At 39.6% G+C, this 25,124-nt stretch overlaps 1 protein-coding gene across 3 annotated transcripts in view; it reads left to right on the top strand.

The window, feature by feature from the left end:
- Positions 1–25,124, top strand: part of Tnks (tankyrase) — a 102,546-nt gene that overhangs the window by 65,800 nt on the left and 11,622 nt on the right. For all 3 annotated transcript variants that reach the window (XM_053788345.2, XM_053788352.2, XM_053788358.2), the window contains exons 16-20: positions 2,616–2,769; positions 5,270–5,430; positions 5,688–5,878; positions 7,657–7,840; positions 12,048–12,156. In XM_053788345.2, coding sequence (XP_053644320.1) covers positions 2,616–2,769; positions 5,270–5,430; positions 5,688–5,878; positions 7,657–7,840; positions 12,048–12,156 — 799 coding nt within the window. The remainder of the gene's footprint in view (positions 1–2,615; positions 2,770–5,269; positions 5,431–5,687; positions 5,879–7,656; positions 7,841–12,047; positions 12,157–25,124) is intronic.

The raw sequence follows: 25,124 nt of genomic DNA on the forward strand, positions 1-25,124 counted from the left end.
TCAATGACCATACCACCTCAACAGCTCCTTCTCAACCCTCTGGATAATACTTTAGTAACTTTGCACCTCCTCCTCCTAATCAGCAAACTACAAATTCTCTGCATAGTATTTGCATTACACATTGCCCTTAGACATGACATCTTCACTGCCTCTAACGTCCTCCTCGCTGCAGCATTTACAACCCATGCTTAACACGCATATACAGTCATCCCTCAGTATCCACGTGGGATTGGTTTATTTTTCCCCACAGATACCAAAATCCGTGGATTCTCAAGTCCCTTATATTAAATGGCATAGTACACGTATTTGCATATAACCTACACACATCCTCCCATATGCTTTAGATCATCTCCAGATTACTTATAATACCTAATACAATGTAAATGCTATGTAAATAGTTGCTATACTGTATTGTTTAGAGAATAATGATGACACTTGCCAAAACCCTGGTTCTTCTCTCTTGTTGACAATGATGATGATTGCTGTATGGTACCTACAGTGCTTGATGTGGTGAGGTGATGAGATGTGTGGTACTGTAGGTAATCGGTGAGATATCAGACTAACTTGAACCTTTTGACAGGACATCAGAAAGATCATCTGTGTTGGAAGAACCAGGTTCCGATTGCAGACGTTGATGCATTGGAGGATCTGTAGAGGTTGAGGGCTGAGGATCTTCAAGCATTGAAGGTCGAGGCTTCACTGTTGCAGATGTTTTAGTTAGGAGCATTGTTATAGGAAGTTGTTTATTGTTTTTCTTTGCATCAGACAAATCTTTCAGTGGTTGTAGGCATGTTGTTATTCCTTGGGTGATATGGAGCTTCATTCCACTAAATGATAATATCCTGTAACATTTGTGCCTGTTGAAAAACTGCTGCAAATTTTTCAAGTGTCCAGATTGATGGCTCTACCTCCTCTAAATCTTCTGCATTATCATGGTCATCATCATCTTCTGTAGAGGATTTCAGCAGATCTTGGAGTTCCTCGTTGATAAGGGTTTCTCTATACTCTTCTATGTGTTCCTCAACATCTTTCTCGATCATGTCTTTGAAGCCTTCCCCACCAATTTCCCTTGCAATATTCAAGATATTCCTGACTTCTGCATCAGTATTGGGGAATCCCCTCAGATCACTGAGTACATCACTCCATAATGGCTTCCAACTTGCATTGACTGTCTCGGGCTTTAGAGCATCTACAGCCTTTGCAATAGTGAAGCTCTTCCATAAATACATGATGCTACAGTCAGGGTTATCAAGGGCAGCACAGCTCCTCCCGAAGGTGAGGCAGGTAAGTCGCCTTAATTCACTTGATGATGCCTTGATCAAGTGGCTGCAGCAGTTAGGAGGCAGGAACATCACTTCTGTGTCAGCAAAAGTGAGAGATTGGGAATGGCTGGACCTTGAATGGCAGCCGCTTCTCTTCAAAGTACGTACTTCTTCACTTCAGGAATGAAACACTGGTGGAGCCATTCCATGAACAAGATGGCCATCACCCAAGCCTTCTTGTTGTGTTACCAGAACACAGGCAGGCAATATTTGTTTTTGTTTTAAAGGGCCCAGGGATTGCTTGCTCAGTAGATGAGGCCTGGCTTGATCTTGTGACTTGCTGCATTGCCACGCAGCACCAGAGTGAGGCAATATTTCCAGGCCTTGAACCCTGGGGCCTGCTTTGTGCTCTTATGGATATAGGTACAATTGGACATCTTCCAGAACAAGCCCATTTCATCACAACTGAAGACTTGCTCTTCTGTGAGTTTCTTGAGCTCTTCTGGGAACGCTGATGCTGCCTAAGCATCAGTCGATGCAGATTCTCCCATTATCTCTTAAGTTCTTGAGGCTGTAGCGCTTTACATAGCTAGCCAGCCATCCCTTACTAGCCTTATTTCTCTTGCTCTTCTCAGCTGCCCCCTCACAGTAGTGCTCATAGAGGCAAAGTGCTTTTTCACACACAATTTTGCTATCATCGGGGATATGCTTTGGTGATGTGTCCTCTAGTCACATACTTAATGCTTTCTCAGTCTTTGCAAGCATTTTATCATGAACCAGAGAGACCATTTTTGCCATTGTAGGGGCAGCACTAACATTTCCATGAATTTCGGCTTCTTTGTGCTTTATTATGTGAATGCTCGATTCATTCTTATTGACCTTATAGCCCACTTTGGTAAATCAAGCACGAGGCAAACAATGCTCAAATAATGAGCATTGTTTATCTACACATCACTTCATTTGCATGGATTCACTGTAGTGCTCTACACGCAGCAAATTCAAATTTTTCTTTTTTGGAACTTTCTGGATTTTTTTTTAATATTTCGATTCACGGATGAGGAAGCTGTGGATATGGAGGGCAAGTAGTCATTATTTACTTGTTTGAAAATGGTTTGTTTCTATTTCTATTCATGTTAAAATCTTGTAACCTTGATTTTCTTTTCATCTATTCATCTTACCTCTTTTCTGCCATTCTTCCCTTTTCTCTCTTATGGTGCTTAGAAGTTGATAATAGCCCAGGATGAACTGAAATTACATCTAAAGTTTTTTCTCCAAATTGTGAGTTAGTTGTGAATTTAAATTTTAGAAAATGTTTGTGCATTATTAACGTCATCAAATGAGTATTTTTTTCAGTTGAAACTGTAATGATGCCGTCTGGTGCCAGTTTAACCTTCACTCCAGTAATGTGCTCATCACCGGGTGTTGGTGATGGTTGCTGTGATCACTCTCGCTGTGAAACAACGCCTGGTACACCAGTTAATATGAGTATTGCCTCATTCCTCAATAGGTAATTTTCATTTTTCATGTTAGATAATGAAGTGTTTATTCTGCTTGATTTAGTAGTACTGTATATTAAATGTTATGCTGGCCTTGAAGCCTAGTATGACAGAGTGGGGCAAGGTTGTGTTGTTTGAGTAATAACTCCTGATGGATGTTATGGTGGCCTTGAAGCCTAGTATGACAGAATGGGGCAAGGTTGTGATGTTTGAGTAATAATTCCTGATGGGATGTTATGGTGGCCTTGAAGCCTAGTATGGCAGAGTGGGGCAAGGTTGTGATGTTTGAGTAATAATTCCTGATGGATGTTATGGTGGCCTTGAAGCCTAGTATGACAGAATGGGGCAAGGTTTTGATGTTTGAGTAATAATTCCTGATGGGATGTTATGCTGGCCTTGAAGCCTAGTATGGCAGAGTGGGGCAAGGTTGTGATGTTTGAGTAATAATTCCTGATGGATGTTATGGTGGCCTTGAAGCCTAGTATGGCAGAGTGGGGCAAGGTTGTGTTGTTTGAGTAATAATTCCTGATGGATGTTATGGTGGCCTTGAAGCCTAGTATGGCAGAGTGGGGCAAGGTTGTGTTGTTTGAGTAATAATTCCTGATGGATGTTATGGTGGCCTTGAAGCCTAGTATGGCAGAGTGGGGCAAGGTTGTGTTGTTTGAGTAATAATTCCTGATGGATGTTATGGTGGCCTTGAAGCCTAGTATGGCAGAGTGGGGCAAGGTTGTGTTGTTTGAGTAATAATTCCTGATGGATGTTATGGTGGCCTTGAAGCCTAGTATGGCAGAGTGGGGCAAGGTTGTGATGTTTGAGTAATAACTCCTGTTGGCTGTGCCAGTGTCTTTGTTCTTCACTTTTTAAATCTATTCATTCTCTTTCAGCTCAAAGCTGCACATTTCATAGGAGAATATCAGTATAAATGCTGATATTTTCATGCATTACATTTTCTATAACCTCATTGGACATTTCCCATTAAGATAGGTGACCAAAGAAAAGGAATCACATTTGCCGTCATTCATTCAGCAGTTGTCTTGTCAGATGTGCAGATCCAAAAACAATAGAGATAAAAATTGAGCGACTTTTGAAAAGAGTAATATGAAAGTTCACATTATATACTTAATACAGTTGTACAAAAATAGAAACTAACCACACCAGCAATATACCAAACATAATGCCTTTTTTACTTTCTTCCTCCAACCACTGCTGAAATGACACCTCCCTACCTGCATTCCACCCCAGATTTATATGCCCTCTTCTTCATCCTATCCCTCCCTATCCACTCTATGTTCCCAGACCACATCTGTAACTTCTTATCCCCCTGAATTATATATATACCCTTGGTAATCCCACAGACCCTATTAATTTATATGCTCCTAACTCTGCGTGATATTTACATTATACATTGCTCTCAAGCATGACATTTCCATTGCCTCTAGTTGCCTCCTCACTGTTACATTCAACACCCATGCCTCGCACCTGTATAAAAGTGTTGATATAGGTGGGCCCAACTTTACAGCATTTCACTAATGCAGTGGTTTTTCACTTATATCCATTCTTCATTTATTCGGACTTCCTGCAATGAATATATTCACTACTCACTATAAGCTAAGGTTGAAAATATTTTAAGGTAAGTAATGTGTGTATTGTATATGCATTTTTTAGGCCTAGCTATATTGCTCACTTAATATATGATAGTGTAAACATGTTATCAGGCTTTTATTTGCATTTGCAAGTAAAAAAAATAAGGCTGTGTTTCACTTTGCAGCAACTTTTGCTTTACAGCTGTAGCCCGGTACCTAATCTGCTATACAAGTGGGGCTCTCCTGTACATTTTTTTTTTCCCTAAAAATAAATTTCTTTCTACAGATACCTCAACATACCATCCATTTTTTGTTGCCTTACCTGATCTGTTATTCAGCTCTTCTTTTTGTAGACCTGTCTTCTATGTCCTCTCCCAGATATCAAAATGCATTCACTTTCTCCATGCTCCCTCCCTCAAATGTGGTATTCAGTCTGTCTTTACCTAGATGCTTAATTGTCCACTTATTGAGGAATATAGAGATACAGTATAATAACAAAATGTGACATGTCAAGATATCTTATTAATGAAAATACCAGATATATTAAGCAAATTTCCTAAATTTGCTTGTGACAGATAAGTGAACTGTAGATATAAATCCAGATGTACTCCTGTTAATCCTTTTGGGGCCTAGTTCCTAGGTCTTTTGTGTATCCATATGCTCCTGTTGTACCATACACAGAATGGATATGAGGTGCATAATAAACTAGCCACTTCGGTGGCAAAATCTAAAAATCTAACCTGTGCCTAGACTTTTTTGTTTCCTTAGTCACCTTCCTTTTTTCTGTGTTCACTTTTAATTTCTTTTTCTTATATGCCCTTCCAAATTTGTATATATTGTTTTTACAGTATATATTCTGTTATGTGGTAGACCCTGTTCAGAACACAGTTACAAATTTGCTATATTTTTTTTTTTTACCCCCTCACAGTTTAGGTCTGGAACACCTGCGAGATATATTTGAAAGAGAGGACATAACATTGGATATCTTAGCAGAAATGGGTCATGAAGAGCTTAAAACTATAGGAATCAATGCATATGGCCACCGACATAAGCTGCTCAAGGGCGTTGAGAAGTTGCTTATTCAACATAGTAAGAATTTTTTTTGTGTGTGAAAATGATTACTTTGTATAATTTTTTATACATATCTAATTGTAACAGTTCTGTGGCATGATTTATGAATTTCATCATTATAGTTTATTTATATTATTTGACTTTATCTCAGTTTGAAATTTCCTAAGATGTTCACTTTTATATTACTGTAATTTTGAGCTATTATTGATGATTTTGAATTATTATTACTATTATTGTTTTTAATTTTATTTTACTAATAAATTTTCTATCAACAGATGGCTTAGTAGGGAGTGGATGTAGTAATAATAACGGTGGAAATGGATCATCTCAGGGTACTTTATTACTTGACCTTTGTCGAGAGGACAGAGAGTTTATTGCAGTGGAGGAGGAGATGCAGGCCACTATACGAGAACATAGAGATAATGGTCATGCAGGAGGAGTCTTTGCCAAGTATAATATTGTTAAGGTAATTTGAATTGTCCTATATAGTAGGTTGGTAGACACAAACTGCCCAGGGAGGTACTACCATCTTGCCAAGTGAGTGTAAAATGGAAGCCTGTAATTGTTTTACATGATGGTAGGATTGCTGGTGTCTTTTTTTCTGTCTCATAAATATGCAAGATTTCAGGTACGTCTTGCTACTTCTCCTTACACTTAGGTCACACTACACATACATGTACAAGCATATATATGCAGACCAACCACTGTGACAAAATAGTGAAATTTCAAGTGCTTTCATGACTTCTCACATTATCAGGAACTATAAAAATAAAAGGTTAACAGGAAGGTGTTATATATACATACCCCTTTGGGTTTTCTTGTCTTTTTACTAGTTCATGTTCTTGTTTATTTCCTGTTATCTCCATGGGAAAGTGGAACAGAATTCTTCCTCCGTTAGTCATGCGTGTTGTAGGAGGCGACTAAAATGCCAGGAGCAAGAGTCTAGTAACCCCTTCTCCTATTTATATTACTAAATTTAAAAGGAGAAACTTTCATTTTTCGTTTTGGGCCACCCTGCCTCGGTGGGATACAGCCGGTTTGTTGAAAGAAGAAGAATTTGAATTGTGCTTAGGTAGTAGGTTGGTAAACAGCAGCCACCCAAGGAGGTACTACTGCCCTGCCAAGTGAATGTAAAATGGAAACCTGTAATTGTTTTACATGATGGTAGGATTGCTGGTGTCTTCTTTCTGTCTCATAAACATGCGAGATTTCAGGTATGTCTTGTTACTTCTACTTACACTTAGATCACACTACACTTGCATGTACAAGCATATATATACACACCCTTCTGGGTTTTCTTCTATTTTCTTACTAGTTCTTGTTTATTTCATCTTTTCTCCATGAGGAAGTGGAACAGAATTCTTCCTCCATAAGCCGTGTACGTTGTAAGAGGCAACTAAAATGCGGGGAGCAAGGGGCTAGTAACCCCTTTTCCTATATGCATTTCTAAATTTAAAAAGAGAAACTTTCATTTTTTTTTTTGGACCGCCTGCCTCGGTGGGATACGGCTGGTTTGTGGAAAGAAATAAGAATTTGAATTATCATTTTCATATTATATTGCAGGGATTATTTCTTTCCATCTCAGTTTTTTTATGCTGTTGAATGTACATGCTAAGAGTTGTCCTACCTACACCAATATGCTTGAAGAATTCATAACACCAGCAAAGCATGTGTTGTCCACCAAGACAAACATTCATAACTTATGGCTGGAAAAAGTGCCAACTTCATCAGCAAGGAAAGAGATAGAACCAGAAGTTGTTGAGAAACAGTGGTAATTAATACACAAAGATCCTTTCAAGGTGTGATAGCCCTCAGTACTGGAAATGAGTCACCCAGCAAACTGAGTGTTGTCAGGGAAGTCCAGTCTCTCTCTTATATTCTTTGAGGAAGATCTTGTCACCTTGTTTGATTAGAAGCTACGTAAGCCTGGCTACAGTGGTCCTCTAGCCATTTCTCATTTCTTTTTCTTTTTCTTATTCTTAACTACTTGATATCCTGATATCATCATTGTCAACACTTCTATAAAGAGGGGTTCTCTATGGAATCCTTCATCTTTCATGAATTGGCTTTGTTCATGCATGTTTATTTTAAGCCTTTGGTGGCAGTTGTATCAATGTGTGTAGCTTCCTTCAGACACCAATATGCATGCTGATTACCCTTTTGCTGAATCATTTGTTTTTATTTGTGTGAAACATGAATTGTGATTATTCTTGTACTTATCCATTTTCTTTTTTATTTCTCCAGATTCAGAAGGTTAGAAATAAACGTTTGTGGGAGCGCTATGCACATCGAAGGCGGGAAGTGGCGGAAGAAAGTAATGGGCAGTCCACTGAAAGAATGCTTTTCCATGGCTCTCCTTTTATTTCTGCCATTGTGCAAAAGGGCTTTGATGAAAGGCATGCTTATATTGGTGGAATGTTTGGTGCAGGTTAGTTACTACACTCATGTCACAAAGCCTTATCAAAGTTTATCTATGTAATTACCTAGTTAAGTTTGTGGAGATTGAGCTTTACCTACTGGGGTCATCTTTTAACTTATAGACTATCAGATGACATTTATGCCTCATATTTTTTTTGAATTCATTCATGACATCAGCCTTCACTACATCACTTACTAGTTTATTAAATTTCTTCGCTTTACCACAAAAGAACTATATATTGTTTCTGGCTGTATTGGATATAAAGCCTTCATCCATGTTCTGTTATCTCCTGTGTCAATCTGTGATTGTCTCTCATGTCTGATCAGTAGTAGTTTGTATATTGTGATAATACTGTTCATGTGTTCTCACAGTATGGGAATATTTAGTTTGCAGAGTCTTGCCTCATAACTCTTGCTTCTCAGCTGTGTATCAGTGTGGTAATAAACCTTGGATATCTTTCTTGAATTTTTTTGTATAATTATCTATTTGAGTTTGCAGGGATGAGCTTGAGCTCTTGGTCCTGCCTCTTAGTGTTTGACTAACTATTATGATTGAGCTCTGTCATAACTATTTTTGAATTACTGTATGAAATTTGCTTCCACTTTCTCAATACTTAGCTCTTTCTGCTTGGAGATTGATGGTGTAAAATTCAGACACGATGGAAAAATTGACACAAATATGCGTTATAATGGAATCCTTTATTGACCATGTTTGCCCACACAGTGGGCTTTATCAAGTCACAAATCTGTTTGTTACTTGATAAAGCCTACTGTGTGGGAAAAACTTGTTAATAAAGGATTGCATTATACTGCATTTATGTCTGTTTTTCTCTTTCTTATTTACCAACCTTAAATTGGGGAAATGCTTTCTCTGACTTATTTAATTGTGTAATTTCCAACTATTACTCTCTTGTTCTTGTTTGCCCTCTTAGTACTATTTTGTGTTGTGATTATATTCCTCTCTTGTTGATATTCCAGTGAAAAAGGCCTATTTCTTGTATTCTTACTTAGTAGCACATTGTCCTAAACTCAGGTATTAGTTGTGATGCTTTATTTTGCACTTTCTCAAGTTTCACTTTGTTTTATAAGATGTTAGTTGTCCCATTCTTGTCACTGAGACAAAAAGTTATATTGGCTTGGCAACTCAAAACAGCATATCTCAGGATTTCCTATGGCTAGTGGCTGTATCCTATGTGCTTTTTGGACTTGTGGTGGATGGTTTTGTGTCTGAGGTCCCCCTGCACTGTGTATTTTTGAGAGTCAAGTGTGTTGGACACTTTTGGCTATTGGTGAATTAATATGGGCAATTGCAGAGATCATTGGATTATATAAGGTAGGCCATCAAACAGGAGGCAGTGATGTGTGTCTGTGGCCAGTAAGGACCTGGTTGCATCTGTTCCTTGAGGAAAGTGTTCATGACATGCCACACCAAAAAGCATGTCAGGGAAGCCCACTAATGCTAACTGTACTAACGTACCTAGAATTAGTCTGTTATTTACCCAAATCTTTCACTTGTGGTGCAAAATTTTTATGAAAACAGTGCTCCTTGCTACACTGCAAAATCTGTTGTTTAATGTCTTTGTGACTGAAGTACCCTTCTTTGATAAATGGCCAGGAAATTCCTCAAATGTAAACCCCATTGAGATCCCCTGGGCAGAGATAGAGAGAGCTCTACTAGAGACTGTATGTCCATTTAAAAAAAAAAAATTAAGTTTTCCTCCTCACTGCCATATAATATTTTGTTTTTACTCTTTTGCTAGCTTCCATACTCTCTAGGTTTGGGTTCATTATGTACATATTCCATGCTTTTGTGTTCCTAGAGTTTGCTTCCTTACGTGGACAATTGAACCATGGGTTCTCCTAGAGCTTTTTATCTATCCCCTTGATGGTTGTTACAAACTTGTTTGTGCTGCTTTCACTTCTAGTTGAAGTATTATAGCAATTTCTTGAGTGGACAGTCCCCAGAATTCATAACTCCATTTTACTTGAGCCAGAAGATGACTCCTCCCTTCATAATCACTTTTTCTGTACATAAGTCTTTTTGATTCTCCATTATCTCCTCTTTTCTCCAGTTTAACTTCAGCTTTGCCTTGAAAGGCACTCAATATTCTTTTTTCAGTCTCCTTTGCTAAAAGTTCATTTTCTCTTACTCTTTGCAATTTTAATATACGTATTGTTTTAGGAAATCACTTTATGCAGTCATCACCTTGATTCTTTATATCTCTGGATGCTTGTGTAGGTTTCAGTTTTTCCAATATATATCTTTGGTTGAAAAACTACTGTTTCTTCTGCCAGCTCATTAACAATGTTTAGTGTTGCTGTTGCATTGTTCTTGTCATATTTTTACCTATGTCTTCTGTTATTTGGCATTGGGGTGTAGGTGACAGCAATAAATGCTTTGAGACTTTCTATGATAACTGAACCAGCTAAGTAATCAGATAACACATCATTTCTTCAAGTCTTGGCCCATTCATCCCTTCTCCTTGTAATTGCTAATTGACTAGATGAGAGTTTCACATGGCATGTTCAAAAATGTGTGGTGTGAATATTATGCTTACAGTAGGAGCAGAATTATAATAGAGAATAGGACCATGCTACCTTGGTGCAGAAATGGCTTTTGTGGTAAAAAACTAAAATCCTGGGGATTTGTTTAGTGTTCCTTTTCCCACCTCCCTCACTCTTTCAAGATCCAAGACTGAAACTCGTTTGCTCTCTTTACTTTGGATGTGTCTGATTGTTTTTGAAAGTCACTCACTACTTGCATACTGTTTTGCTGTTTTAACATTTACTAAGTCTTTGTAGCTTGGCACGTTCCTGCCCATTTTAGATACTGGCCCCTAATAATTAAGGAATCTGAATCTTGTAAAGTTGTACCAGTAATATGAACTGTGCTTAATAGCTTCAGGAAATAGAGTTTGGGGTGGGATACTTACATTATTTTGCCAACAGGTGATGCTCGGGTGATTGACATTTTAAATATAATTTTATTTAAAGTTTATTTTCCTGATGACACTGTGCTCTTGGGAGATTCTGAAGAGAAGCTGCAGAGATTGGTGGATGAATTTGGTAGGGTGTGCAAAAGAAGAAAATTAAAGGTGAATACAGGAAAGAGTAAGGTTATGAGGATAACAAAAAGATTAGGTGATGAAAGATTGAATATCAGATTGGAGGGAGAGAGTATGGAGGAGGTGAACGTATTCAGATATTTGGGAGTGGACGTGTCAGCGGATGGGTCTATGAAAGATGAGGTGAATCATAGAATTGATGAGGGAAAAAGAGTGAGTGGTGCACTTAGGAGTCTGTGGAGACAGAGAACTTTGTCCTTGGAGGCAAAGAGGGGAATGTATGAGAGTATAGTTTTACCAACGCTCTTATATGGGTGTGAAGCATGGGTGATGAATGTTGCAGCGAGGAGAAGGCTGGAGGCAGTGGAGATGTCATGTCTGAGGGCAATGTGTGGTGTGAATATAATGCAGAGAATTCGTAGTTTGGAAGTTAGGAGGAGGTGCGGGATTACCAAAACTGTTGTCCAGAGGGCTGAGGAAGGGTTGTTGAGGTGGTTCGGACATGTAGAGAGAATGGAGCGAAACAGAATAACTTCAAGAGTGTATCAGTCTGTAGTGGAAGGAAGGCGGGGTAGGGGTCGGCCTAGGAAGGGTTGGAGGGAGGGGGTAAAGGAGGTTTTGTGTGCGAGGGGCTTGGACTTCCAGCAGGCATGCGTGAGCGTGTTTGATAGGAGTGAATGGAGACAAATGGTTTTTAATACTTGACGTGCTGTTGGAGTGTGAGCAAAGTAACATTTATGAAGGGATTCAGGGAAACCGGCAGGCCGGACTTGAGTCCTGGAGATGGGAAGTACAGTGCCTGCACTCTGAAGGAGGGGTGTTAATGTTGCAGTTTAAAAACTGTAGTGTAAAGCACCCTTCTGGCAAGACAGTGATGGAGTGAATGATGGTGAAAGTTTTTCTTTTTCGGGCCACCCTGCCTTGGTGGGAATCGGCCAGTGTGATAATAAAAAAAAAAATAATAAAAAATTTCCTAACTTCAAATTCTCTCCCACACGATAACTTGAAAGTTCTGATTTTGTTACTTGTTAAAGATTACAAATTCAAAAAGGAGTCTTGTAGTAATGTAATAGTTCATATTAATTTGGATACTAAACAGTACCATGCTACTAATCTGGATGAAGCTACTCACTAATCTAAAAATATTTTCAGGTATCTACTTTGCTGAACATTCATCTAAGAGCAATCAATATGTGTATGGCATTGGTGGTGGAAGTGGATGTCCAGTACACAAAGATCGTTCTTGTTATTCCTGTTACAGGTAATTGTAAGATTTTTTCTGTTTTATTAATGAAAAAAGTACAATTATAGTAGATATATATCCAGCATTTATTTTTTTTAGTGTTTAAATTTATCAATTTAAAATCTTCATATTCACCTCTGTATATGTTCACAACCATATGGATGTAAATGCATATATGGATATAAATGCATATACATTTCAGGATATTTATTAAAGGAAATGTTCCACCACGACTAACTTCATTAGTCCAGAACTATTCGTAATTGTCCTTCTTCACAGCTTGTTAGTATCATCATACTTTTTACATCTAGTGTAAATGAATTGTTATGAGCTGACAGATGGTGGTAAAAAACACTTTTAGCAAAGAAACTTTTTATTAATATGATGTTTCATCCACTGGTAGCTGTATCAAGTACATGTATTGCACATGAATACTGTACATAAAAAAAGTGTTATATAAAGCATATGTAGGAGATGAGGGACTGCCAGGACAGATCATGCACCATCAGGACTAGTTAGGTGCTGCTAGGATAGATCAGGTTCTGCATTGACAGATCAGGCCCTGCCAAGTGTCAGGTACTACTGGCAGGTTAGATGCTTTCAGGACATGTCAGGTGTTCCTGTGGCAGGTCAGATGCCTCTAGGACACGTCAGATGCTGCTGGATCATATCAGGTGCTGCTGTGGCAGGTCAGATGCTTCCAGGACAGGTCAGATGCTTCCAGGACAGGTCAGGTCAGGTCAGGTCATGCCATTATAAGAACATAAGAAAGGAGGAACACTGCAGCAGGCCTGTTGGCCCATACTAGGCAGGTCCTTTACAATTCATCCCACCAACAAAACATTTGCCCAACCCAACCCTCAATGCTACCCAAGAAATAAGCTCTGATGTGCAAGTCCCACTCAAATCCAACCTCTATCACTCATGTATTTATCCAACCTAAATTTGAAACTACCCAAAGTCCTAGCCTCAATAACCCAACTAGGTAGACTGTTCCACTCATCAACTACCCTATTTCCAAACCAATACTTTCCTATGTCCTTTCTAAATAAGAACATAAGAAAGGAGGAGCACTGCAGGAGGCCTGTTGGCCCATACTAGGCAGGTCCTTCACAATTCATCCCACTAACAAAACATTTGACCAACCCATTTTTCAATGCTACCCAAGAAATAAGCTCTGATGTGCAAGTCCCACTCAAATCCAACCCCTCCCACTCATGTACTTGTCCAACCTAAATTTGAAACTACCCAAAGTCCCAGCCTCAATAACCCAACTAGGTAGACTGTTCCACTCATCAACTACCCTATTTCCAAACCAGTACTTTCCTATGTCCTTTCTAAATCTAAACTTATCTAATTTAAGTCCATTACTGCGGGTTCTCTCTTGGAGAGACATCCTCAAGACCCTATTAATATCCCCTTTATTAATACCTATCTTCCACTTATACACTTCTATCAGGTCTCCCCTCATTCTTCGTACACATTCTAAGTACACGTCAGTGGTGACGTGTACTTAGCTCTGTGAAGACCTGTTTGTGTGCTCTCTGTGAATCTGAACCAGGATGCCCTCTCTTGAGCAACTTTACCAGCAGCTGAGAGAGGAGCTCAGAGTTGCTAAGATGGAGATACGGCGATTAACGGAGGAGAACAAGAGGATTCGTAGTAATCCTCCTGTTGTGAGTCCCCAGGTTAAGAGGGGAGCTTGGTCAGTGGCCGGGCAACATGGAACCAAGCTGAAGATCAAGAAAACGGCTGGAGAGGCAGAAACAATGAGAAACCAGAAGACTACCGTGGAAACTTCTAACCCATTCTCGGTGCTACCCGACGAATGTGAGTGTTCTACTGGGAATGCCACAACGAGCACCAAAGAAGCATTGGCAGACGTGAGTGAGACATCCCTAGAAACCCCAACGAAGACCATCGAGAACGTCTTGACGAATTCTACAAGTGGCGTAATGCTACCTGGCGAATGTGAGTCGACTACTCGGAGCATCACGACGCACGACGCAAAGGAAGGTAAAAACATTGTTGTTGTTGGGGATAGCCAGATTAGGTACATGGATAGGGCATTCTGCTTGAAGGACAGGAGTAGGAGGCAGAGAGTGTGTTTTCCTGGGGCAGGGATGAAGGATATTGTTAGCCGTCTGGATGACATCATGAGAGGTAATGGGAGCAATCCTATTATCTGTCTCAGTGCTGGAGGCAACGATGTTGGCAGACGTAGGAGTGAGGACCTGATTAGCAGGTATAGGTCAGCAATAGAGATAATTAGGAGGAAGGGTGGGAAACCTGTCATATGTGGCATTTTGCCAAGGAGAGGAGTTGGAAATGAATGGTTGTCCAGAGCAATTGGTGTCAATTGCTGGCTGGACAAATACTGTAAGGAAAATGCGGTAACATTCATTGGCAACTGGGACCTCTTCTATGGCAGAAATGACATGTATGCCAGGGATGGGGTTCACTTATCTAGGTGTGGGGTGGGAGCACTGGCCAACGCAGTGGAGGGAGCTGTTAGGTGTTTAAACTAGGAATAGTTAGTGGTATGGGTTTTTGCGGGAAAACTGTGAAGTCTCAGGGTAGTAATATGAGTACTAGGAGAACTAGTAATAGGCAAAATGAGGTGGATATCGGAAAGCCAGTGGCACTAATTGCCAAGGACAGTAATAGGTTTAGTGGAATAACAGAAAGGAGCAGGAATGATAAAGAGAAAGGAGGGTCCTTAAGTATATATTACACAAATAGTCGCAGTGCTAGGAATAAGATGGACGAGTTGAGACTAGTTGCTAGTGCAGGTAACATAGATGTATTTGCCATTACTGAGACGTGGTTTAATTCAAAAAGTCGGGACATGCCTGCAGAATGTCACATTCAGGGTTTCAAATTGTTCCAAGTAGATAGAAGTATCGGGAAGGGGGGTGGGGTGGCATTGTATGTCCGAGATCGCTTGAACTGTTGCACTAAAACGGGTATTAAGTCTGAAGTAACACATACAGAGTCTGTTTGGATAGAATTTTCAGAGGGGCATGAAAAATTAACTTTAGGTGTGATATACCGTCCCCCAAATTTAGATAGGGACCAGGGAAGACTACTATGGGAGGAAATTGTTAGGGCCACAAGGCACGATAATGTAGTAATTCTAGGAGACTTTAACTTTAGTCATATTGATTGGAATTTCTTGACTGGGAATTTAGAATCATACGACTTCTTAGAAGTAGTTCAGGATTGTTTTTTGAAGCAGTTTGTGACAGAACCTACAAGGGGTAATAACCTGCTTGACTTAGTTCTGGCAAACAATGAATCCCTTGTTAATAATTTAGAAGTTTCAGAGGAACTGGGTGCTAGCGACCACAAATCAATTACATTTAGAATTGAATGGAAGTATGATAGTAGGGATAACTCAGTAACAGTCCCAGATTTTCGCGTAGCAGATTACGATGGGCTTAGAGAACACTTATCATCTGTTGACTGGGGTAACGAAGAGAGGTATCAATATGACAGTTTTCTGAACACAATACATGCTGCTCAAAGAACATTTATCCCTTATAAAGAAATTAGATCAAATAGAAATGACCCAAAATGGATGAATAATAGGCTGAAATATCTACTAGGGCATAAGAAAGGAATTTATAGGCGTATCAAAAGAGGCGAGGGTCATCTTATGAATCAGTATATTGACATTAAGAGGGACATTAAAAAGGGGATAAGAAAAGCTAAAAGGGACTATGAAATTAAAGTTGCTAGGGATTCTAAAACTAACCCAAAAAGTTTTTTCCCGGTATATAGAACAAAAGTCAGAGATAAGATAGGTCCCCTTAAAAATAACTATGGGCATCTTACTGACAAAGAGAATGAAATGTGCTCGATTTTAAATAATTATTTTCTCTTGGTTTTTACACAGGAAGACACTAATAATATTCCGGTAATTAATTTTTATAGTGGGCCAGAAGAAGATAAATTATGTAACATCACAGTCACTAGTGAAATGGTTGTGAAGCAGATAGACCGACTGAAGCAAAATAAGTCACCGGGTCCTGATCAGGTTTTTTCAAGGGTTCTAAAGGAATGCAAAATGGAAGTCTGTGAACCATTAACTAATATTTTTAATTTATCTCTTCAAACAGGTGTAGTGTCTGATATGTGGAAGATGGCTAATGTAATTCCTATTTTTAAAACGGGACAAGTCGTTACCGTCAAATTACCGCCCAATAAGCCTGACCTCAATTGTAGGCAAATTACTAGAGTCAATTATAGCTCAAATTATAAGAAGCCATCTCGATAAGCATAGCTTGATTAATGATACTCAGCATGGATTCACAAGAGGCCGGTCTTGTCTAACTAATTTATTAACTTTCTTCAATAAAGCTTTTGAGGCTGTTGACCACGATAAAGAATTTGATATTATTTACTTAGATTTTAGTAAGGCATTTGATAGAGTTCCGCACCAAAGACTGTTGAAGAAAGTAGCAGCTCATGGCATTGGGGGAAGGGTGCTCTCGTGGATCGAATCATGGCTCACAGACAGGAAGGAAAGAGTGTCCATAAATGGGGTTAAATCCGAGTGGGGATCAGTAACAAGTGGTGTTCCACAGGGATCAGTCTTGGGCCCGTTGTTGTTTATAATATATATCAATGATCTTGATGAGGGAATTACTAGTGATATGAGCAAATTCGCCGATGACACGAAGATAGGTAGGATAATTGATTCAAACGTAGATGTTAGGGAACTTCAGGAGGATTTAGACAAACTCTACTCTTGGTCAGAAAAGTGGCAGATGCAGTTCAATGTAGATAAATGCAAGGTTCTGAAGCTCGGGAGTGTCCATAACCCTAGCACTTATAAGTTAAATAATGTAGAACTTAGCCATACAGATTGCGAAAAGGACTTGGGGGTTATGGTAAGCAGCAACCTTAAACCAAGACAGCAATGCCTAAGTGTACGAAATAAGGCAAATAGATTACTGGGATTTATATCAAGAAGTGTAAGCAACAGAAGTCCAGAGGTCATACTGCAGCTTTATACATCATTAGTAAGGCCTCACCTAGATTATGCAGCTCAATTCTGGTCTCCATATTACAGAATGGACATAAATTCGTTAGAAAACATTCAGCGTAGGATGACTAAATTAATACATAGCATTAGAAATCTTCCTTATGAAGAAAGATTGAAGACTCTTAAGTTGCATTCACTTGTTAGACGAAGAATGAGGGGAGACCTGATCGAAGTGTATAAGTGGAAGATAGGTATTAATAAAGGGGATATTAACAAGGTCTTGAGGATATCTCTCCAAGAGAGAACCCGCAGTAATGGATTTAAGTTGGATAAGTTTAGATTTAGAAAGGACATAGGAAAGTATTGGTTTGGAAATAGGGTAGTTGATGAGTGGAACAGTCTACCTAGTTGGGTTATTGAGGCTAGGACTTCGGGTAGTTTCAAATTTAGGTTGGATAAGTACATGAGTGGGAGGGGTTGGATTTGAGTGGGACTTTCACATCAGAGCTTATTTCTTGAGTAGCATTGAAAATTGGGTTGGTCAAATGTTTGTTAGTGGGATGAATTGTAAAGGACCTGCCTAGTATGGGCCAACAGGCCTGCTGCAGTGTTCCTCCTTTCTTATGTTATGTTCTTATGTCTAACAAGTGAATGTAACTTAAGAGTCTTCAATCTTTCTTCATAAGGAAGATTTCTAATGCTATGTATTAATTTAGTCATCCTACGCTGAATGTTTTCTAACGAATTTATGTCCATTCTGTAATATGGAAACCAGAACTGAGCTGCATAATCTAGGTGAGGCCTTACTAATGATGTATAAAGCTGCAGTATGACCTCTGGACTTCTGTTGCTTACACTTCTTGATATAAATCCCAGTAATCTATTTGCCTTATTACATACGCTTAGGCATTGCTGTGAACAATGGCATTGCTGTCTTGGTTTAAGGTTGCTGCTTACCAAAACCCCCAAGTCCTTTTCGCAATCTGTATGGCTAAGTTCTACATTATTTAACTTATAAGTGCTAGGGTTATGGACACTCCCGAGCTTCAGAACCTTGCATTTATCTACATTGAACTGCATCTGCCACTTTTCTGACCAAGAGTAGAGTTTGTCTAAATCCTCCTGAAGTTCCCTAACATCTACGTTTGAATCAATTATCCTACCTATCTTCGTGTCATTGGCAAATTTGCTCATATCACTAGTAATTCCCTCATCAAGATCATTGATGTGATAAAGTTGGTAGAATTACCGACAATATGTAAAGTAAAAGGACACAAGTGCAACTAATGTGACATTTATTGTGGCAACGTTTCACTCTCCAGGAGCTTTATCAAGCCATTACAAACAATACATGGACACAGAGGGTATATAAAGGCTCAGAGTGAGGTGAATACTAGTGAGGTACCATTTCGATGTTCACTAGTGATAGTAGTAGTAGTAGTAGTAGTGGTAGTGACAGAAGTAATACAATATGGTAGAGCAATTAATTCGTACATGAGTAAAAGGATATAAAAGCTATTACTTGGGTAACATAAAAATAGGTTGGACAAATATAAACTGGAATGAGGCAGGTTGTTTCAGTGTTCACTCTCTGTGCTTTGTGTAGTATAACAGGAGAGACTATGTGATGGCAGGGTTTACTGTTTTCAGGAGGATTCTTGCTAAGACTTCGGAGATGGTGAAGCTGCCGTTGTTTTGTTTAATTGTATTCGAAACAGCGATCAGTGCTGATTCAAGGCACTTGCGTGTGCGGAAATTAGTTTCTTTTATCACTAATTGGGCGTCTCTGAATTTCATAAGATGATTGGTGGAATTTCGGTGTTGTACACAGGCGTTGTTTAAGTTGTCGTTCCTACATGCGTATATGTGTTCATTGAGGCGGGTGTCGAGGTTTCTTGCTGTTTCACCTACGTAGATCTTGTCACAGCCTCCACAGGGTATAGTGTAAACTCCTGCATTGACTGGTTCGTGGTGCTTGGGTTTTGTCCTGGTTAGATCCTTTATTGAAGTGGTAGAAGCGATGGCGACTCTGGTGTTAGCTTGTGAAAGTACTTTTGAGACGTTTAGTGCAACCTGGCTGTTGGGAAGAATTATAACTTTGTTGGGAGCGGTGTTGATGCGTGGAGAATTGATGATCTGAAGAGCTCTTTTCTTGCGGTCTTTGATGAAAAAAGAAGGAAATTGTAACTCAGTGAATGTTTGGTGAATGTAAGTACATTCCTCGTCAAGAAACTCAGGACTACAAATTCGGTATGCTCTTAGGAAAAACCCGATGATGATGCCTCTTTTGGTCTTGGTATCTTGACTGGAATAGAAGTGTGTGAGATCATTTTTATTGGTGGGTTTCCGATAAACCTAAGATTTCAAGTTTATCGGAAACCCACCAATAAAAATGATCTCACACACTTCTATTCCAGTCAAGATACCAAGACCAAAAGAGGCATCATCATTGGGTTTTTCCTAAGAGCATACCGAATTTGTAGTCCTGAGTTTCTTGACGAGGAATGTACTTACATTCACCAAACATTCACTGAGTTACAATTTCCTTCTTTTTTCATCAAAGACTGCAAGAAAAGAGCTCTTCAGATCATCAATTCTCCACGCATCAACACCGCTCCCAACAAAGTTATAATTCTTCCCAACAGCCAGGTTGCATTAAACGTCTCAAAAGTACTTTCACAAGCTAACACCAGAGTCGCCATCGCTTCTACCACTTCAATAAAGGATCTAACCAGGACAAAACCCAAGCACCACGAACCAGTCAATGCAGGAGTTTACACTATACCCTGTGGAGGCTGTGACAAGATCTACGTAGGTGAAACAGCAAGAAACCTCGACACCCGCCTCAATGAACACATATACGCATGTAGGAACGACAACTTAAACAACGCCTGTGTACAACACCGAAATTCCACCAATCATCTTATGAAATTCAGAGACGCCCAATTAGTGATAAAAGAAACTAATTTCCGCACACGCAAGTGCCTTGAATCAGCACTGATCGCTGTTTCGAATACAATTAAACAAAACAACGGCAGCTTCACCATCTCCGAAGTCTTAGCAAGAATCCTCCTGAAAACAGTAAACCCTGCCATCACATAGTCTCTCCTGTTATACTACACAAAGCACAGAGAGTGAACACTGAAACAACCTGCCTCATTCCAGTTTATATTTGTCCAACCTATTTTTATGTTACCCAAGTAATAGCTTTTATATCCTTTTACTCATGTACGAATTAATTGCTCTACCATATTGTATTACTTTTGTCACTACCACTACTACTACTACTACTACTACCACTAGTGAACATTGAAATGGTACCTCACTAGTATTCACCTCACTCTGAGCCTTTATATACCCTCTGTGTCCATGTATTGTTTGTAATGGCTTGATAAAGCTCCTGGAGAGCGAAACGTTGCCACAATAAATGTCACATTAGTTGCACTTGTGTCCTTTTACTTTACATACAAGATCATTGATATATATTATAAACAACAACGGGCCCAAGACTGATCCCTGTGGAACGCCACTTGTTACTGATCCCCACTCGGATTTAACCCCATTTATGGACACTCTCTGCTTCCTGTCTGTGAGCCATGATTCGATCCACGAGAGCACCCTTCCCCCAATGCCATGAGCTGCTACTTTCTTCAACAGTCTTTGGTGCGGAACTCTATCAAATGTCTTACTAAAATCTAAGTAAATAATATCAAATTCTTTATTGTGGTCAACAGCCTCAAAAGCTTTACTGAAGAAAGTTAATAAATTAGTTAGACAAGACCGGCCTCTTATGAATCCATGCTGAGTATCATTAATCAAGCTATGCTTATCGAGATGGCTTCTTATAATCTGAGCTATAATTGACTCTAGTAATTTGCCTACAATTGAGGTCAGGCTTATTGGGCGGTAATTTGACGGTAACGACTTGTCCCCTGTTTTAAAAATAGGAATTACATTAGCCATCTTCCACATATCAGACACTACACCTGTTTGAAGAGATAAATTAAAAATATTAGTTAATGGTTCACAGACTTCCATTTTGCATTCCTTAAGAACCCTTGAAAAAACCTGATCAGGACCCGGTGACTTATTTTGCTTCAGTCGGTCGGTCTGCTTCACAACCATTTCACTAGTGACTGTGATGTTACATAATTTATGTTCTTCTGGCCCACTATAAAAATTAATTACTGGAATATTATTAGTGTCTTCCTGTGTAAAAACCGAGAGAAAATCATTATTTAAAATCGAGCACATTTCATTCTCTTTGTCAGTAAGATGCCCATAGTTATTTTTAAGGGGACCTATCTTATCTCTGACTTTTGTTCTATATACCTGGAAAAAACTTTTTGGGTTAGTTTTAGAATTCCTAGCAACTTTAATTTCATAGTCCCTTTTAGCTTTCCTTTTTATTATTTATTAACACACTGGCCGATTCCCACCAAGGCAGGGTGGCCCGAAAAAGAAAAACTTTCACCATCATTCACTCCATCACTGTCTTGCCAGAAGGGTGCTTTACACTACAGTTTTTAAACTGCAACATTAACACCCCTGCTTCAGAGTGCAGGCACTGTACTTCCCATCTCCAGGACTCAAGTCCGGCCTGCCGGTTTCCCTGAATCCCTTCATAAATGTTACCTTGCTCACACTCCAACAGCACGTCAAGTATTAAAAACCATTTGTCTCCATTCACTCCTATCAAACACGCTCACGCATGCCTGCTGGAAGTCCAAGCCCCTCGCACACAAAACCTCCTTTACCCCCTCCCTCCAACCCTTCCTAGGCCGACCCCTACCCCGCCTTCCTTCCACTACAGACTGATACACTCTTGAAGTCATTCTGTTTCGCTCCATTCTCTCTACATGTCCGAACCACCTCAACAACCCTTCCTCGGCCCTCTGGACAACAGTTTTGGTAATCCCGCACCTCCTCCTAACTTCCAAACTACGAATTCTCTGCATTATATTCACACCACACATTGCCCTCAGACATGACATCTCTACTGCCTCCAGCCTTCTCCTCGCTGCAACATTCATCACCCACGCTTCACACCCATATAAGAGCGTTGGTAAAACTATACTCTCATACATTCCCCTCTTTGCCTCCAAGGACAAAGTTCTTTGTCTCCACAGACTCCTAAGTGCACCACTCACTCTTTTTCCCTCATCAATTCTATGATTCACCTCATCTTTCATAGACCCATCCGCTGACACGTCCACTCCCAAATATCTGAATACGTTCACCTCCTCCATACTCTCTCCCTCCAATCTGATATTCAATCTTTCATCACCTAATCTTTTTGTTATCCTCATAACCTTACTCTTTCCTGTATTCACCTTTAATTTTCTTCTTTTGCACACCCTACCAAATTCATCCACCAATCTCTGCAGCTTCTCTTCAGAATCTCCCAAAAGCACAGTGTCATCAGCAAAGAGCAGCTGTGACAACTCCCACTTTGTGTGTGATTCTTTATCTTTTAACTCCACGCCTCTTGCCAAGACCCTCGCATTTACTTCTCTTACAACCCCATCTATAAATATATTAAACAACCACGGTGACATCACACATCCTTGTCTAAGGCCTACTTTTACTGGGAAAAAATTTCCCTCTTTCCTACATACTCTAACTTGAGCCTCACTATCCTCGTAAAAACTCTTCACTGCTTTCAGTAACCTACCTCCTACACCATACACTTGCAACATCTGCCACATTGCCCCCCTATCCACCCTGTCATACGCCTTTTCCAAATCCATAAATGCCACAAAGACCTCTTTAGCCTTATCTAAATACTGTTCACTTATATGTTTCACTGTAAACACCTGGTCCACACACCCCCTACCTTTCCTAAAGCCTCCTTGTTCATCTGCTATCCTATTCTCCGTCTTACTCTTAATTCTTTCAATTATAACTCTACCATAAACTTTACCAGGTACACTCAACAGACTTATCCCCCTATAATTTTTGCACTCTCTTTTATCCCCTTTGCCTTTATACAAAGGAACTATGCATGCTCTCTGCCAATCACTAGGTACCTTACCCTCTTCCATACATTTATTAAATAATTGCACCAACCACTCCAAAACTATATCCCCACCTGCTTTTAACATTTCTATCTTTATCCCATCAATCCCAGCTGCCTTACCCCCTTTCATTTTATCTACTGCCTCACGAACTTCCCCCACACTCACAACTGGCTCTTCCTCACTCCTACAAGATGTTATTCCTCCTTGCCCTATACACGAAATCACAGCTTCCCTATCTTCATCAACATTTAACAATTCCTCAAAATATTCCCTCCATCTTCCCAATACCTCTAACTCTCCATTTAATAACTCTCCTCTCCTATTTTTAACTGACAAATCCATTTGTTCTCTAGGCTTTCTTAACTTGTTAATCTCACTCCAAAACTTTTTCTTATTTTCAACAAAATTTGTTGATAACATCTCACCCACTATCTCATTTGCTCTCTTTTTACATTGCTTCACCACTCTCTTAACCTCTCTCTTTTTCTCCATATACTCTTCCCTCCTTGCATCACTTCTACTTTGTAAAAACTTCTCATATGCTAACTTTTTCTCCCTTACTACTCTCTTTACATCATCATTCCACCAATCGCTCCTCTTCCCTCCTGCACCCACTTTCCTGTAACCACAAACTTCTGCTGAACACTCTAACACTACATTTTTAAACCTACCCCATACCTCTTCGACCCCATTGCCTATGCTCTCATTAGCCCATCTATCCTCCAATAGCTGTTTATATCTTACCCTAACTGCCTCCTCTTTTAGTTTATAAACCTTCACCTCTCTCTTCCCTGATGCTTCTATTCTCCTTGTATCCCATCTACCTTTTACTCTCAGTGTAGCTACAACTAGAAAGTGATCTGATATATCTGTGGCCCCTCTATAAACATGTACATCCTGAAGTCTACTCAACAGTCTTTTATCTACCAATACATAATCCAACAAACTACTGTCATTTCGCCCTACATCATATCTTGTATACTTATTTATCCTCTTTTTCTTAAAATATGTATTACCTATAACTAAACCCCTTTCTATACAAAGTTCAATCAAAGGGCTCCCATTATCATTTACACCTGGCACCCCAAACTTACCTACCACACCCTCTCTAAAAGTTTCTCCTACTTTAGCATTCAGGTCCCCTACCACAATTACTCTCTTTCCTTATGTTGATAAATTAGACACATGTGCAACTCTTGGGTATCTTTATTGAGGAAACGTTTCGCCACACAGTGGCTTCATCAGTCCATACAAAGGAGAATCTTGAAGAACAGGAGGAGAATGAGGTAATCAGTCCCTCAACCTTGAGTCGATGTTGTCAGTCCATCAATCTTGAATAGAATACGGCATACGTGCTAGAAGGAGCTTATAAACCGTTGGCAGGAGAGGTGTAGCAGTCATAGGTGGTGTCACATTTGTTCAATGTGGAAGTAGGTCGTGCCCAAGAATTAGGCAAGCGAAGAATTCCCAAGTATTAAGCTCCCAAGAAGTTGCAGTGTCTGACAACTTCTTCGCTTGCCTAATTCTTGGGCACGACCTACTTCCACATTGAACAAATGTGACACCACCTATGACTGCTACACCTCTCCTGCCAACGGTTTATAAGCTCCTTCTCAGCACGTATGCCGTATTCTATTCAAGATTGATGGACTGACAACATCGACTCAAGGTTGAGGGACTGATTACCTCATTCTCCTCCTGTTCTTCAAGATTCTCCTTTGTATGGACTGATGAAGCCACTGTGTGGCAAAACGTTTCCTCAATAAAGATACCCAAGAGTTGCACATGTGTCTAATTTATCAACATGTCGATTCTCTGAACCATTCATCTACAAAGCTTTCCTTATCCCCTTTTTAATGTCCCTCTTAATGTCAATATACTGATTCATAAGATGACCCTCGCCTCTTTTGATACGCCTATAATTTCCTTTCTTATGCCCTAGTAGATATTTCAGCATATTATTCATCCATTTTGGG

The sequence above is a fragment of the Cherax quadricarinatus genome, chromosome 31, assembly GCF_038502225.1.
Source record: "Cherax quadricarinatus isolate ZL_2023a chromosome 31, ASM3850222v1, whole genome shotgun sequence".
Taxonomy (NCBI): Eukaryota; Metazoa; Arthropoda; class Malacostraca; order Decapoda; family Parastacidae; genus Cherax; species Cherax quadricarinatus.